The 15,087-nt window shown below is 45.4% G+C and overlaps 1 protein-coding gene across 3 annotated transcripts in view; it reads left to right on the top strand.

Moving 5' to 3' along the window:
- The window catches only part of DMTF1 (cyclin D binding myb like transcription factor 1), a 30,989-nt gene that overhangs the window by 2,005 nt on the left and 13,897 nt on the right, over positions 1-15,087 (top strand). For all 3 annotated transcript variants that reach the window (XM_066633292.1, XM_066633293.1, XM_066633291.1), the window contains exons 2-9: positions 1,790-1,906; positions 3,519-3,641; positions 8,095-8,189; positions 9,456-9,570; positions 10,330-10,406; positions 12,139-12,296; positions 13,333-13,365; positions 14,621-14,730. In XM_066633292.1, the coding sequence (XP_066489389.1) occupies positions 1,798-1,906; positions 3,519-3,641; positions 8,095-8,189; positions 9,456-9,570; positions 10,330-10,406; positions 12,139-12,296; positions 13,333-13,365; positions 14,621-14,730 (820 nt within the window). In that variant the 5' untranslated portion in view covers positions 1,790-1,797. The remainder of the gene's footprint in view (positions 1-1,789; positions 1,907-3,518; positions 3,642-8,094; positions 8,190-9,455; positions 9,571-10,329; positions 10,407-12,138; positions 12,297-13,332; positions 13,366-14,620; positions 14,731-15,087) is intronic.

The following is a 15,087-nucleotide window of genomic DNA, read 5'->3' as shown; positions in this document are numbered from 1 at the left end:
GTTGCAGTAAAATACATAGTGGAGTCAATCCCAATCCATAATACAACAAAAAGTTGCCCCCCACACTCTAAGAGACTGACACAATGCTATATTATCCTTGCAAGAAAGTGTTTTTCGCTTTCCTGTTCATTCCAGACACTTGAAATAAAAACCTTGTTTAATTACAATAATGTGTACTTTGTTTTCCAGTTAAAAGTTAGTTGTATAGGCTGGTAAAATTAGCATTTGACCTGAACACTTAGCATCCAGTAGAAAGCTTGAGGCTGCAGGTTACATTCGTTTGACAGCTGTGCTGAAAATACAGAAAGGCTGAAAAAACCCTGTTCTCCAAGATCCTCTGACCCTTTTGAGCACAAGAACATTCAGTTCATTGGTTTCGGTAATATTGGTGCTTTTAGTTAAATGGACAGAGACCCTCCTTTGTGCAAGGTGGAGCTTTTATCACCCAAGTAGGATTCTTTTGGAGGGGGGAGGGCTTTCAGTATGTTTGTCATATCTACCAAATGAACGTGCCCTGCAATTTTCAGCTTATGTTCTAAACATCTGTGTTTCTAATTTTGCTAATTTCATTGTGTTTGGGAGTGCGTGTGGACAGGTGAGGGGTGGTTGGTGATTGTAGTTCCTTCTCTCACCCTTTGTTAGCTCCTCATTTGTTTACCAGTATAGAGGCTTTTTTCTGGTTTACTTTTGTGTTGGAGGTTCTGAGTGTCCTAGTGGGTGCCTGTTGTCTAGAGATGTTCAGGAAGAACTTCTTAAGCAGCTTTCCTGCTTTCTATTTTGTTGGAGTTTGTTTGTACTCAGGCATTACGTATTCAGGTTGTGAAAGTAGCAGGCAGCATACCAGGTTTTAAATAGTCTTCCCCCCCCCCTTTTTTTTTGCCATGGAACAAACAGCTGCCTGTTTCAGGCTGAGGGAATGTGGCAAGCTGGCACTCACCTATCTCTACCCTAGCTCCCCTGCCTGTCCAGGGTCTGTTGCATTCTCCTATTGCTCACTTTTCCTGGAGAGTGAGCAGGGACTGGGAGACCCAACCCCCTGATCCAGAGCTGCTTCTAAATGGCCAGATGGGAAGCATCCTGAGAATGCTCTCCTCTGCCACCAGTTTGGAAGCAGCAGCATTGGTGGTGCATGACACAAAGAAGGTGGGGGGAAAGGCACACACTCTGGCAGGCGGGCAGCAGAATCTATGGCTGCTGCTGGTTCAGGCTGACTTGACGCACCCCTTCCCTCCCGTTTGCCTGTGGCGAGTCAGAATTGCCTCCAGGCTCTCAGGTAGGGAAAGTGGCTCCTTGTAGAAGTTCCACAAAGTGTGTGTCCCTTTGTTCCTGCTGTTGTGTATTCCCTTCTGTGGTCAGAGTACCATGGCCTGGGTCATTGTGATGCAGCCCCACTCCATGCATCTTGACACGTGTATAGTCTCACTTCAGGAGCCATTTTATTTATCTGGAGATTCACATGCCACCTTTCCACCTCCCATGAGGCCTTCAGTAAAAACACAAAATAGAAAGCAATTAGAAACAACAAAGAGCTTTTAGAAACCCATGGGCAAGAAGAAACAATGCATATGAAAAAGGCAAGCTTTGATTATGTGCTCCTCCTGCTGCAGATGTGGTGCTTGGGTGCTACCAGATGTGGCCTGGTGCCTGCTGAAAGAGGTTGCTGCTGTCCTCCAAGGGCTGAGGGGTGCCTGTCTGTGCACGTGTCTATAATGTTGTGGTTTTACAACTGACCCAGTCAGCTTTTCTGGGCACAGCGTCTCAACAGCATCTCTGGTTTGTTCTCATCTAGGTTTGAGTATGAGCACAGTGGAAGAAGAGTCTGACACAGTGACAGTAGAGACCGTGAATTCCGTGACTTTAACTCAGGACACTGAAGGGAACCTCATTCTTCACTGCCCTCAGGATGGTATAGCGACTGTTACTTAACTCTGTACTTTCTCTGTATTATTTCAGATTATAGTTAACCAGCAAACAGAGCAGGATAGGGTCAGTTGTATTCTTGGCATATTTTTGGATACCAGTTGGCATGGGGTGGTCTCTGTCGTTGTATTCCTGCTCTTGAATGGGTGTTTACAGATTGTTCTGAAAAACCTTGTTAAACTTGCCAGCGGTTCCTCACAGCATCTTGAGTGGTGCATTGTTCAGTCATGATGGGCTGGCTTCCCTGGAAGACCCACACTTCTGCTGCAGTGTTCAACTTCCAGAAAGAGTGTTGGGTATGTCTTTAGCTGTTCTCTCAAAACACACGGCTCAGTGACAGGCCTGGAGAAGGCCCTGCTTGAGTCGAAGGTGTCCAGGCTCTTTGCCCGTCAAGACAGTATAAGAGGGGTTGCCTGGGGGAAGAATGCTGGGAAACCCCTGCTTGCAAAGGAAAGGATTCTAGATGCGTGTAGAGATCAGGGCTGCCAGGTGAATTCCTCCTGCTGTTTCTCACCCCTTTTTGCAAAGTTTCTGTTGAGTTTCCTTTAAGCATCTGCTCCCTGGATTGTTACCTCATTATTTGGATTATATGTATCTTGTGTAGTGAGCAGGCCATGCACCATCCTCAGTTGTACAAATCAGTATGTTCTTGGGAAAAAGACATTCTTTTTTATCACTAAGCAGCCGGCTCTTTTAATAAAAGATGTCTTTAAAATATATTAATAAATAATTGGAACGGGCCTTTTTGCAACTCCATCCTGTAAATGTTTACTTAGAAGTGAGTAAACGTCTACCTTCTAGGCAAGTGTGCCTAAGATTGCAGCCTGAATGAGCTTCTGTGTGTCTCACAGCCCCAATCCTAGGTGCCTAGAAGTTCCTACAGCGCAAGGTGCTTTCCGGCAGTTGCAAAGTGGGACACGTTGGAGCAGGCGGGCTGGCTGCTACAAGAAGCAGAAAGTGGCCTGCTCCATGTGGCAGGGAACCAAGGACGCTGGCTGTCCTGGGTAGGATCACTCAGGAAGTGGGAGGGAGGTGGGGGTGGGCAGAAAGGGGTGATGGCGGCAGGGGTGAGGGTAATGGGGCAAGAAGAAGGGCAGGTGGAGTCTGCGAAGGGGGTGGGTTTGGCCACATCTGTGTCTGCCGAATTCATGGCCCCTTACTGGGCTCGATCTGCCTTCATAAGTCCACATGGACTTGTGCAAGCAATATTGTTGGTGCAGGCACAAGCAGACCCACCAGCCTGGCAGGGGCTTACTCTGAGGCAAGGGAACTGCCCCAAAGAGACCTCCAGAGGCTGAAACTCTACCATGAGAAGCAGTGGATGCCCTGTTGGCCCCGCTCCCTTGCCTCATGGGGAGTTACGTTGGTTGGGCTGCTGGAGTGGCAGTATTTTCACAACTGCCTTAATTTCTGAAGGCAAGTGCTTGATGAAATTGGTGTAGCTTTGTAAACAAATTTTCCATTGAGGTTTCAGTGACACTTAAATGCACTTAAATGAAAGTACATCAATCTGCAAAAACACTTAAGCAATGGAAATATAGTGAATTTTTCTTTCAAGGATTTCATTCATCATTTTCTGTGTGTGCTTGTATGCATAGAGGCAGATGAAGTAGACTCTGAAGATAGCATTGAACCACCACACAAAAGGCTGTGCTTATCATCTGAAGATGATCAGAGTATTGATGACACAACTCCATGCATCTCTGTTGTTGCAGTTCCAAGTAAGTTGCTTCTTACCAATGGGAAGGGCGTATTGTACATTGGGGACCTGATCCTGAGTAATGTCAGAGGCGGGCTTGCTGGAATGGGTGTGGCTTCTGTTAGTGACCAGGGCAGGGGCCAGCACTTTCCAGGCAAGGTGTTGGGAGGGGTGGATCAGGCCAGAGAATGTGTTTTTCTTTCTTCACCACAGGGCTGTGAGCCTGTGTGTGGTGTCAACATGATTCAAGTCGAAATGTTTTCTGAAAATCTCAGGAAAATGGAAAACAGCAGTTGTGTACATCTGGTAGAGATTTTGATAAAACACCTCTGAGTTTTGTCAGAGGGAGGCAGATGGGGAGACATCGTTGACAAGGGAGTGTGGCCATGATGGGGTTTTGCAAATATGAACTGTGAGGAGATCTGGATATGGAGGAGAAAAAGAGGGTAACGGCTTCCCTTGCGCTTTGGGTTGACCTCCAGTCTTTCTTTGTATTGAAATCCCACCCCTGAAAACCTGTCTGGGGACACATCCCACCTCCTGTCACAGCAAGTACATCTACTTGAAATTGGTGGAAATGATGTTAACAGGACTTGACTTACCTTGCATAATATGTTTTGGAGCTGGTGGGAGTGCTCCTCAGAAAACAACCATTGCTCACACAAACATGGGACTCCAGGGTGTCGCTCTCAGCCCCTTATGCGTAGAATGGGGTCACTTTCAGGTTGCTGCTATTTTCTGTGGGTCTGTAAATTTCATCTATCAGAGAGGTCATTTGTGATATTGATTCCATGATCTGAGGTAGAAAAAAGATGAGCCAGGAGACTCTGCTGTTTCTAGAGGTGGTAGTGGTTGTTGTTGTTGTTGTTATTAACAGTATTTATATACTGATTTTCGGCTAATGTTCACAAAGTAGTTTACAGAAAAAAATAAAATGCCTAACGACTCCCTGTCCCAAAACAGCTCACAATCTAAAAGATGCAAAAGAATACCAGCAAATAAGCCACTAGAAAAGACACTGCTGGGGTGAGGAAGGGCTGTTACTCTCCCCCAGCTAAACAGAAGAGGAGCACCCACTTGAAAAAGTGCATCTTACACAGTTAGCAGATGTAAACACTTTTGCAAAGTGTTTTACATAGCAAATTAAGGGCCCAATCTACAGCTGCAATGCAGCCCCAGTGTAAGGAAGCAAATTTTCCCATACCTTAAGGAGGCCTCTGTGATTGCTGCCCTACCACAAGTGCATGCCCCATTGGCACAGCTGCACTGGCACTGGAAAATTGGATAGGAATGGGCCCTAAATCAGTGAGTTGTTCTTGAACAAAAGAAGGGCCCTGATGGATCAGGCCAATGACCCATTTAGTCCAGCTTCCTGTATCTCACAGTGAGTGGCCCACCAGATACCTCAGCAGCACACAAGACAACAAGAGACCTGCATCCTGGTGCCCTCCCTTGCATCTGGCATTCTGAAGTAGCCTACTTCTGAAATCAGGAGGTTGCACATACCCATCACAGCTTGTAACCTGTCCTCCAGGTTACTTCTCCTCCATAAATCTGTCCAATTTCCTTTTAAAGGCATTCAGGCCAGATGCCATCACCTTATCCTGTGGCAAGGAGTTCTACAGACTAATTACATGCTGGATAAAGAAATATTTTCTTTGGTCCTAACTCTCCCAACACTCAATTTTAGTGGATGTTCCCTGGTTCTGGTGTTGTTTGAGAGGGAAAAGCATCTCCTTATCCACTCTGTCCATCCCCTGCATAATTTTGTAGGTCTCAATCATGTCCCCCCTCAGGTGCTTTTTCTAGACTGAAGAGCACCAAACACTAGCCTTTTCTCATAAGGGTGGTGACAGCCTAGTGATCATTGTGGTTACTCTCTTCTGCACTGTTTCCATTTCCATGATATCCTCTTTGAAATGTGGCAACCAGAATTGGACACAATACTCCAGGTGTGGCCTTACTATCGATTTGTACAATGGCATTATAAACGGTTTTATTCTCAATTCCTTTTCTAATGATCCCAAGCATGGAATTGACCTTCTTCACCATCGCTGCACATTGGGTTGACGCTTTCACTGAGCTGTCCCCCAGCACCCCAAGATCCCTCTCCTAATCTGTCACAGACAGCTCAGAACCCATTAGCCCAGAGGTTCTCAAACTGTGGGTCATGACCCAGTTTTGAGTGGGTCACAAAAAGCTGGGTGACACCATCTTGGATTCTGGCAAAATGGGCTGGGCGGTGCCATCTTGGATTCTGGCAGTGAGCACCGCCATTTCCCAAGCCTGCATCAGTCATGTATGGGAGAAGCGTCTCTCCCTCAGGGTCTAAAAGAGCGGCATACACAGTCGCAAAGGAGTGAGGCAGCACCTGTTTCATTTCTCCAGTGAGCATGGCTGTGTTGGCAGGGCAGAGCACAGCAGAGCCTGTCTCTTGAATTTCAGGGGGGAGTCTGAAGCTGCCCCTCCCCCCTTGCCTTGGATGGTTTCCTTTGAAAAGCTTCTTGCACAAAATTTGGAAAGGATCTTCCCTCCCATTATGAAGGATTCACTTGGGGAAAGTTTTGATGTGCAGCAAAATGCAGAAAGTGTATTTATTCATATACAGAAACCAAAGCACTGAGACACCCAGGAGAGGGAGGGGTGGGGGAACTGGACTGAGCATGTGGGTGATCAGAGGGCTAGGAGAGATGGCGTGGGGGGAACTGGGGTGAGTGAACTGAGCATGTGGGTGATCTGTAGGGCTAGATGAGGTGGCAGACTCCCTGCTTACAGGTGTGCAGACAAGTCTGGTTTTACTCTATCTGTAGGAGGCTTCAGATTAGTTAATTAGTTAGTGCCATGAACACTGATGGGCATATTCAAAATATATCAATGCCATGTTCAACACTAGCCAGAAGCAAGCACATCCTTCACACACACCTCATTACAAGAAGTGTATTGAATTTTGCAGGTGGAATACTTGATAGCAGTGGTAGCAGAGAATTGGCAAAAGCTTCTGTGCTGGAATGTTTTCTCTTGTCTTTTGAAGTTTATGAGTTCCTAAGTGAGAACCTGGAAGTGATGGCATCACATTCCTGCTTAATGGCATCACTTCCAGCATCGGCATCACAATGATGTCACTTCCTGCTTGACACTTCAGGGCATGACATCACTTCCAGGTTCATGACATCACTTCCGGTGGGTCCTGGACAGATTGTCATCATGAAAAGTGGGTCCCGGTCTGAAACGCCTAAGAACCACAGGATTAGCCTATATTTGAAGTTTTGGTTTTTTGCTCTACTGTGCATTACTTTACACTTTCTCCAGGTCATTTATGAACAGGTTTACACTCTCACATAACACCAGAACCAGGGGACATCCACTAGAATTGAGTGTTGGGAGAGTCAAAACAGACAAAAGAGAATATTTCTTTACTCAGCGTGTGGTTGGTCTGTGGAACTCCTTGCCACAGGATGTGGTGATGGCGTCTAGCCTAGACACCTTTAAAAGGGGATTGGACAAGTTTCTGGAGGAAAAATCCATTATGGGGTACAAGCCATGATGTGTATGCGCAACCTCCTGATTTTAGAAATGGGTTATGTCAGAATGCCAGATGCAAGGGAGGGCACCAGGATGAGGTCTCTTGTTATCTGGTGTGCTCCCTGGGGCATTTGGTGGGCCGCTGTGAGATACAGGAAGCTGGACTAGATGGGCCTATAGCCTGATCCAGTGGGGCTGTTCTTATGTTCTTATGTACCGGTCCCAGGACAGGTCCTTGGGGCACTCCGCTTTTCACCACTGTGAAAATTGTCTGTTGTCACGCACTCTTTGATTCCTGGTTCTCAGCCAGTTCCCAATCCATGAGAGGACCTGCCCTCTAATTCCCTGACTGTGGGGTTTTCTCAGCACCCTTTGGTGAGGGACCCTGTCGAACGCCTTCAAGTCCAGATACATAATGTCCACAGGTTCTCCCGCATCCACTTGCCTGTTGATCTTTTCATAGAATTCTAAAAGGTTTGTGAGGCAAGACTTAGCCTTACAGAAGCCAGGCTGGTTCTCCCTCAGCAAGGCTTGTTTGTCTGTGCATTTTAAGACCTTATCTTTGATGAGGCACTTCAGATGCAGACTTTGAAGGTGTGGGGAGAGCTGCGGAAGGTGTTGCAGGCCCCCCAGACCCTAGAACACATTTTCACGCCATTTTAATTGGTTTATGCAAGTTGAAACTTTTTTCTTATAGTCCAGCAACTGGTCAGATGCCATCACTTCAGGCTTGAATCATTACAGAGTCTGTAACATTCAGGAACCACATTGCAATGCACATCAGCAGTTGTTTCTGCACAGCTCTGCACAGCACCTGATCCTTTAGCACTTGCGATAAATGAACATGCCAGGGAGGAGCGGGATGTGTGCAGCTGTGCAGGAGAAGCTAATGGTGTGCCAAGTCCACTGAGAGGAAGGCACTGGACTAATCACACCTTTTCCCTATTTTCAAGTTTCAGACAGTGATCAGAGCTTTGAGGTGACAATGACTGCTACCACGGAGGTAACCGATAATGAGATTAACGAGGGAACGCTTACTCAGATACAGGTACATGATTCAAGCTTCAGAGCTTTTTGCAAGGATCTGTCCCTGAGCATGCTCCTTCATGTGTGTTTGGAAGATGTTTTTCTTCCATCTCTGGTGGTCAGTGTTTTTGTCCTGTTTGTTGTACAGTCTTTATGTTCTCCCTTTCCAATAAATGTCTCAAGTGATGAACAATGTAAAATTATACTAAAAAACAATTGTTACTGAGTCACCAACCTCAGACTCTTCAAAATTGATGCTCATGGGATTTTTTTGTTTGTCTAACTAGTGTGCAAATACAATAACATTGTTTTCAAAGGTTGTGTCCTAAGAAGCTGAACACAGTGGTGCTTCCTTTTCCCCTCCTCTCACTATGGCAGGTCCCTGAGCCTCCAAAAAACCCACTCCTGAGGGTCGAAGGGTCCTCAGGAAGCATGTGGAATGAGAAGCTCTTATGAGAAGACCAGGCAATTCTCAGGCTCATAACAGGCACACTCTTCATACCCAAAGTATTTAGAAATTTTAAGTGCGTGTGTGTGTGTTTAGCTTCTGGCCTCTGTGCTGTGACTTAGCACCAGCTTCTCCAGATGTACTTGGAAATAAACCCCATTGTGTTCAGTGGAGCTTCCTTGTAGGTAAGTGTGTTTGGGACTGCAGCCTTTGTTTTATTATTTAAAAGATGTATATCCTGCCTTTCCTATGCTTGGGCAAATGCTCAAATGTTTTATTCTGGCTGTGGTTGCTCTAACTGTTGAGGTGGGAAACAGATGCCATGGGCATTGAGAGCTCTGTCTGCTGGGCCTCATGTGCTTATGGCCATTCTGAATGCGCAGTTGAGTCTCCATTCACTCCAGGGAGGAGGGCAGCTTGGCAGATGCAAAAAGCTGTAAGTAAACTTCAGTCACAGAAGACTTGAGAGCGTCATTTCTTGTTAGGATGGTCTCCAGACCCCTTGTTCGAGTGTTAATCTGAACTGGAGTGATATTACCAGTCCTTCCATGCTTTGCTTTGGGTACCAAAACACACAGGGGTGTATGCAAGGGCCCTTCTGTAGGATTGTTCTACAAAATGTAGCATTATTAGATGGCACCACTTAAGGGTTAAAAAAGAAACCAAAACAACTCCTGTTTGATCTACTTCCTACAATCTCAGGGCAGTTTTTAGCATTTAGGGTGCTGTTCGGATCCAGGGTAATCGCTGGGAGATGGCTGCTTTCTCTTCTTCATGCTTGTAAGTATTTCATGGGAGTGACCGTCATTTGGAGACTTCTCTTCAATTTGCCTTTCACAGATTCTGCAGAATGAGCAACTCGATGAAATCTCTTCTCTAAGCAATGAGGAAGTGTCCGCAGTCAGTCAGGCCTGGTTTACGACGAAAGAGGATAAGGATTCTCTAACAAACAAAGGTAAGTTTGCCATCTCCTGTTTTGCATGTGATTGAATTATGAACGTTTTGCATTGTATACACCGTAGCAGTTTTTTAAACAGTAGATGTACTGTTCTAGAACAGTAGATTGTTATATAAATGGTGAAGGTGGATAGTGCATAATGTTGTCAGAATAGCTCATGTTTTTTAAAATGATTTGGGAACACATGCTAAATCTGGCTTACGTTCGATTAACGGAAACAAATGGTTTTGAAGCATACATTGCAAGCTCTTCTGTGCTGTTACTGCCTTTTTATTGTCGCTTATGTTTGATGGAAATCTTTAAAAAAATTATTAGGCAATACCCAACACCTAATAATCAAACCAAATTATTGTGTGTCCACATCTAGAGTTTAATTTGTTGAAGAAAGTGTGTGTGTGTGTGTGTGTGTGTGTGAGAGAGAGAGAGAGAGAGAGAGATTGTTTGAATCAGGATCACAAATCCAAGGCTATTCCAGATGACAGTAACTTGGAAAATTGAGCTATATAATAATTGCACTGGCCCCAACTAAACTGACTAACAGCCCAATTGTATGCATGTCTACTCAGAAGTAAATCCCATTAGAGTCAATGGGGCTTGCTCCCAGGAAAGTGTGGATAGGATTGGACTGTAAATTTCTTGCTGTGGCTTGTAACAGAAACTGGATTCTCGACTTCTTCCTTGTCCAGCTAGCTATCCCCCCATAATATTGACTAATGGTGATGTGAAGTTTGTATGACTTTCTTCTCCACTTTTAAGGTCATAAATGGAAGCAGGGAATGTGGTCGAAAGAAGAAATTGACATTTTGATGAGTAACATTGAACGTTATTTAAAGGTTTGTGTTGCAGTCAATTAGCCTGCTGGCTTAGGTGACCAACCACTTCTGTATTATGCATTTTAGAACATGTACTCATACATGTATTCATACCTGTTAGGACAATTATTTTGGTAGGCAAAAATATTATTATTAATTATTATTATTAACAGTATTTATATACCGCTTTTCAACTAAAAGTTCACAAAGCGGTTTACAGAGAAAAATCAAATAACTAAATTTGAATATATTGTTTGAATAGTGTCTGTTGTGCATCATAATTCTAGTTTTCTGGTTCAAAAAATGTCTTTAGAACTTTAACTGCAGCAGATGAGTGAGTGTAGCCACCTGCAGCCAAAGCAGCAGCACCTCTAGTGGCAGGCTCTGTGCTTCCTGTGCAGACCCCAGCAAGTGACCTACTTAATCCTTTTCTGACCAGGTCGCCTTTCGTGATTCTGTGTGGGGGCTCTGTAGTGCCTCCTTTTTCTTGTGCTCCATGCCTGCGAGACTCAGATGCTGCTGTGTCCTCTGCTGTACTTTTCCATAGCAGAAAGCAAGCAAAGGTTGTCATAGAGACTCATATGGTAACCAGCATTCCAGTGTTGTCCGTGTGTTCTACCCTTGCATTCGACAACTTATGAAGCACATTTCTTCTTTCAATTTCTTCTATGTAACTTTACCAATACGTAAAGTGTCACCTTCATGAAGAATGTAGCCTCTGCTCCCTAGGATGAGAAAATAAAGTAGCCATTATGTTCTGAGTTGTGTAGAAGTCAGACACCTGCAGCAGAGGCCCTGGTCTGGAGGGTTTCTGCTCTGTTAGGACTCCATCCTATCCCACTTTCTGGCAGCTGATGCAGCTGTTCCAAAAGGGTGTGCAATGTATCCTGGGGTGACGGGGCAGTCACAGAGGCCTCCTCAAGAAGGGAAGGTTTGTGACTTCAGGACTGCACTGTGGCTGCATCCGTACTGGAAAGTTGGGTAGGATGGGGCCTTTAGACATTTAACCACCTGGTTAATACTGTTGCTCCTCACATCACAAATCTATGTATGTATACTTGGAAGTAAGCCACACTGAGTTAAATAAGATTTACTCCTAGGATTGCAGCCTTAGTAGGTAATTGCACATTCCTATGTTTGTGTTGGTTCATGGGATAATTAAGTTGCCTCAGACCTTCTGGTCCTGAGGTAGAATGTTATGTATCCCAAGAGCCCTGATTGATGCTGAACCAGCCTTTCATTGGAAGCCTACAGAGAGCGCCATGGTTTTCCTAAGTTAGTTCATCTGACTCATTGTTCAGGCTTTTCAGAATGGTCAGGATCATGAGTTCAGTTAGAGTTCTTGTTTGCAGACACTTTATAATACACTTGACTTGTTGCACTTTGGTACCAGTAAGATAGAAGACCACTGATAGAAGATTATTTCCAAATTCTGTATCCATTTAAATGCACATTGCACACTTCCAAATTTTTCAGTTGTGTGAACATTATATATACTAGTTATTCATGATGAAGTCCCAATCTGAATAGAAACTGGGCATTTAGATCCATACTTGTTCTCTTGAATGAAATATTGAAAGATGATTTAGATCCTGGTGACCAGTCTGTGTCACAGTAGTTCAGGTTTTAAAAAAAAAATTACATGCAACTTTCGAAATACTTTTTGTAGAACCTGATAGCAAAGTTTCTTTCTTGGCTGTAAAACATTGATTGGGGTGCTTCATTTCTGTCCACTTATTAATGTCACCCCTAGGCCCGTGGAATCAAAGATGCCACTGAGATCATCTTTGAGATGTCCAAAGATGAGAGGAAGGATTTCTACAGGACCATTGCGTGGGGTCTGAACCGGCCTCTCTTTGCTGTTTACAGACGAGTTCTGCGCATGTATGATGACCGGAACCACGTTGGCAAGTATGAAATCTCCTTCATATTTATTCCAGAGCGTATGAATTCAGAGCCACAAGTGGCCTGACTCTCTGCCTAACTTACAGCAGCACTAGCTGACCTGAAGAGTCCCAGAGTGGGAGCTAGAAGCATGGAAAGTTAGGGTGTCCCATCGTGTCATGGGGAGCACTTCACTGCTCAGAATTCCTGGCACTAAGGAATTGGTGGTGTTGCCGAGAGCTTTTCAGCTGCTCTTGGGTTCAGAGGCAAATAAGATAGTTGGAACACCTTACACTGTACTGCAGCTGCCACCAGGGACACTACATGCAGGCCCCCGTGTGCAGTCTCTGCTTGTTACGGGTTGCAAGAGCAAGGTGTGTGCCTCCACCACCACTACTGTCATGTCTGGAACCTCACAGGAGGTTGGATGTGCATGCACATTGTGTGACGCTCCCAAGTCTTTTTTTGTGTCAGGTTTATGTAAATCGGCGGTCACGCAAGAGGTTCCGCATGGTGGTGGGGTGCGTGAGTCACAGACTGGCTGTTGTGCTTCACTGTGTGAAGGATTTGTGTGGTGGGGGCCTGTGTGCAATGGGCCGTGGACTCCCAGGCCTCTCCCTCTCAAGGGGATTAGAGTGGCAACCTTTCTCCCTTTGTCAGTATGGTGTGTTGTTGTGCTGCTTGCTTCTGAAGTAATCTCTGAACAGGTACATGAACTTTAATGACAGCATGGAGCACGTGACACACAGAAGCTTTTAAATAGGTTCTCGACAAGATATGTGACTGTTTTGCAATGCAGATTCAAGATAGGAGCACCAGGGAGTTCAGAATGGAAGCCGGCAAGCTCAGGTCTTTTCTTTGTCCAGCTTGAGTCTTGATTCCAAGTCTCAGAATCTGAGCAGTTGCAAACTGCGGTGCTTGAGATGTCTCTTCATTCTGAAGGTCACAGTTGTCCTTTTGCAAACATGCTTGGTGCCCACAATATTGACCGTGTCCTCAGGATGTGGGGGTCTATGAACTGAAATAAATGTGTGTAACAATGTGTTGCTTGTGTGTTTCACAGGTACACTCCTGAAGAAATTGAAAGGCTCAAGGAGTAAGTTTCTTTCTTCATTAATCAGGTGCCACAAACAGTTCACGAAAGCCTCCATATGTCTTTCCAGAAAGTTGTTTCGGTGTGTGGGTGGCACCTCAAAGCCTTGGGTTGACTCTGGCCTCTGAGGATGCCATTTGTCCCTGACAGTTGAGACCTGACAGTTGTGTGGAGGGTTGTGTGTGCACATGTGCAGACTTTAGAGAAGCATGACAGTAGTGGGACTAGTGATTGGATGATTAGCAATTGTGTGAGGACTTCAGGACCAGATAGTCAGACCAGAAGCAGCCCCTGAGTCTCTTGCACAGCTTTTGATGTGACCACTGTCCCTCCCCCTTGGAGTATTGACTGCATCTCCATGGCTTCCTTCCTTCTTTTCCCCACTCCTCACAAAGGGGAGGGTTAGTGGTGGTCTGAGAATGAGCTGGAATGACAAACAGACTGGTGTAGCCACCGCCTGCTGGTACTGCTGGTTAACAGCTCCAGTATCTGCTGAAATGGTCTCTCCTCTATAACTCTGTTGTCAGGCAATGAGAGTACTAGCTCAGAAGGGGTCACCTTCCTGTGCTAAAAGGGACTGTCCCACTTCAGCAAGGAATTCAGGACCACCTTTGACCTCAGACCACACCCCAGCAGTGTCACAGTAGCACCATCTCAGAGCATGTGCTGTTCACACTTGCATCACTTCACAGTAATCTCACTGGCTTTTCCTGTGGATCAGAATTTATTGCACTGTGTGTGGGTGGAGATTAGCAACATAACACTGTATTTAGATGGGTTTGCAGCTTGTGTGTGCTGCCAGGACACAGAATTTCAAAGAGGAACTTGAAAATAAATGGAAAGTAGTACCTGTTTAATAATTGACGCTGATTTGAAAAGCGGGGTGGGAAGTAAATGAAGGATGGTTTGAAATAGGGTCCCCAAAATGGTGCTCTGTGCTCACTTCTGGAGAACAGAACTGTGAAATTGGACTGGAACAGGTTTCTTTGTCGGGTATGCAAAGTGACCTGCTGTGCAGGGAGTTGCTTGTGCCCCTTCCCTATGGAAAACCTTCAGCACCATCAGCTCTGAGCTGAACGTCCCTTGGATCTCTCAGACTGGTCAAAGTGTCATTTAGGTCACTTATGCAGAGCAGAGTTTTGGGATCTTACTCAGGCTCCCCCCCCTTTCATTCAGAGTGACACTCCTGTTGGCCTGCTGAGCCATTGCCTGACTGCATCATCATCACACACCAAACTGATGCACTTTCTCCATTTAGGCTCAGGATAAAGCACGGCAACGACTGGGCAACCATCGGGGCTGCCCTTGGCAGGAGTGCTTCTTCGGTGAAAGACCGATGCAGACTGATGAAGGACACCTGCAACACCGGTACGACTGTCAGAATAGCTGGCCGAGGACAGTCTAGTTGAGCCTGTGGGGGATTTCCCAGCGTGAGCAATTTTGGTGACGCATCCTTTGGTCTGCAAGGAGTGTCTCTAGTCTTCCATACCGTGCATTTCCTGGATCATTTCCGTATCTCTTCATATTCTTTCCTGTCTTTGGAGATTATTATATAAAGCCTCAATTTGCCTTATTTTATCGCAAGTACATACTTTGGTATTTTTCAGGGAGCCTTTTATGGTAATTCCAAGTTCTTTTTTGTGTCTTAGTGTCTAACGACCAATTCGTAGCCCTTGTGGCACTATTACCACTCCCTTCCACAAAGAATACATAACGTTTGCTAAA

The sequence above is a fragment of the Tiliqua scincoides genome, chromosome 7 (genome assembly GCF_035046505.1).
Source record: "Tiliqua scincoides isolate rTilSci1 chromosome 7, rTilSci1.hap2, whole genome shotgun sequence".
Lineage (NCBI taxonomy): Eukaryota > Metazoa > Chordata > Lepidosauria > Squamata > Scincidae > Tiliqua > Tiliqua scincoides.
The sequence above is the reverse complement of the archived record's forward strand: the minus strand, read 5'-3'. Positions and strand labels throughout refer to the sequence as shown.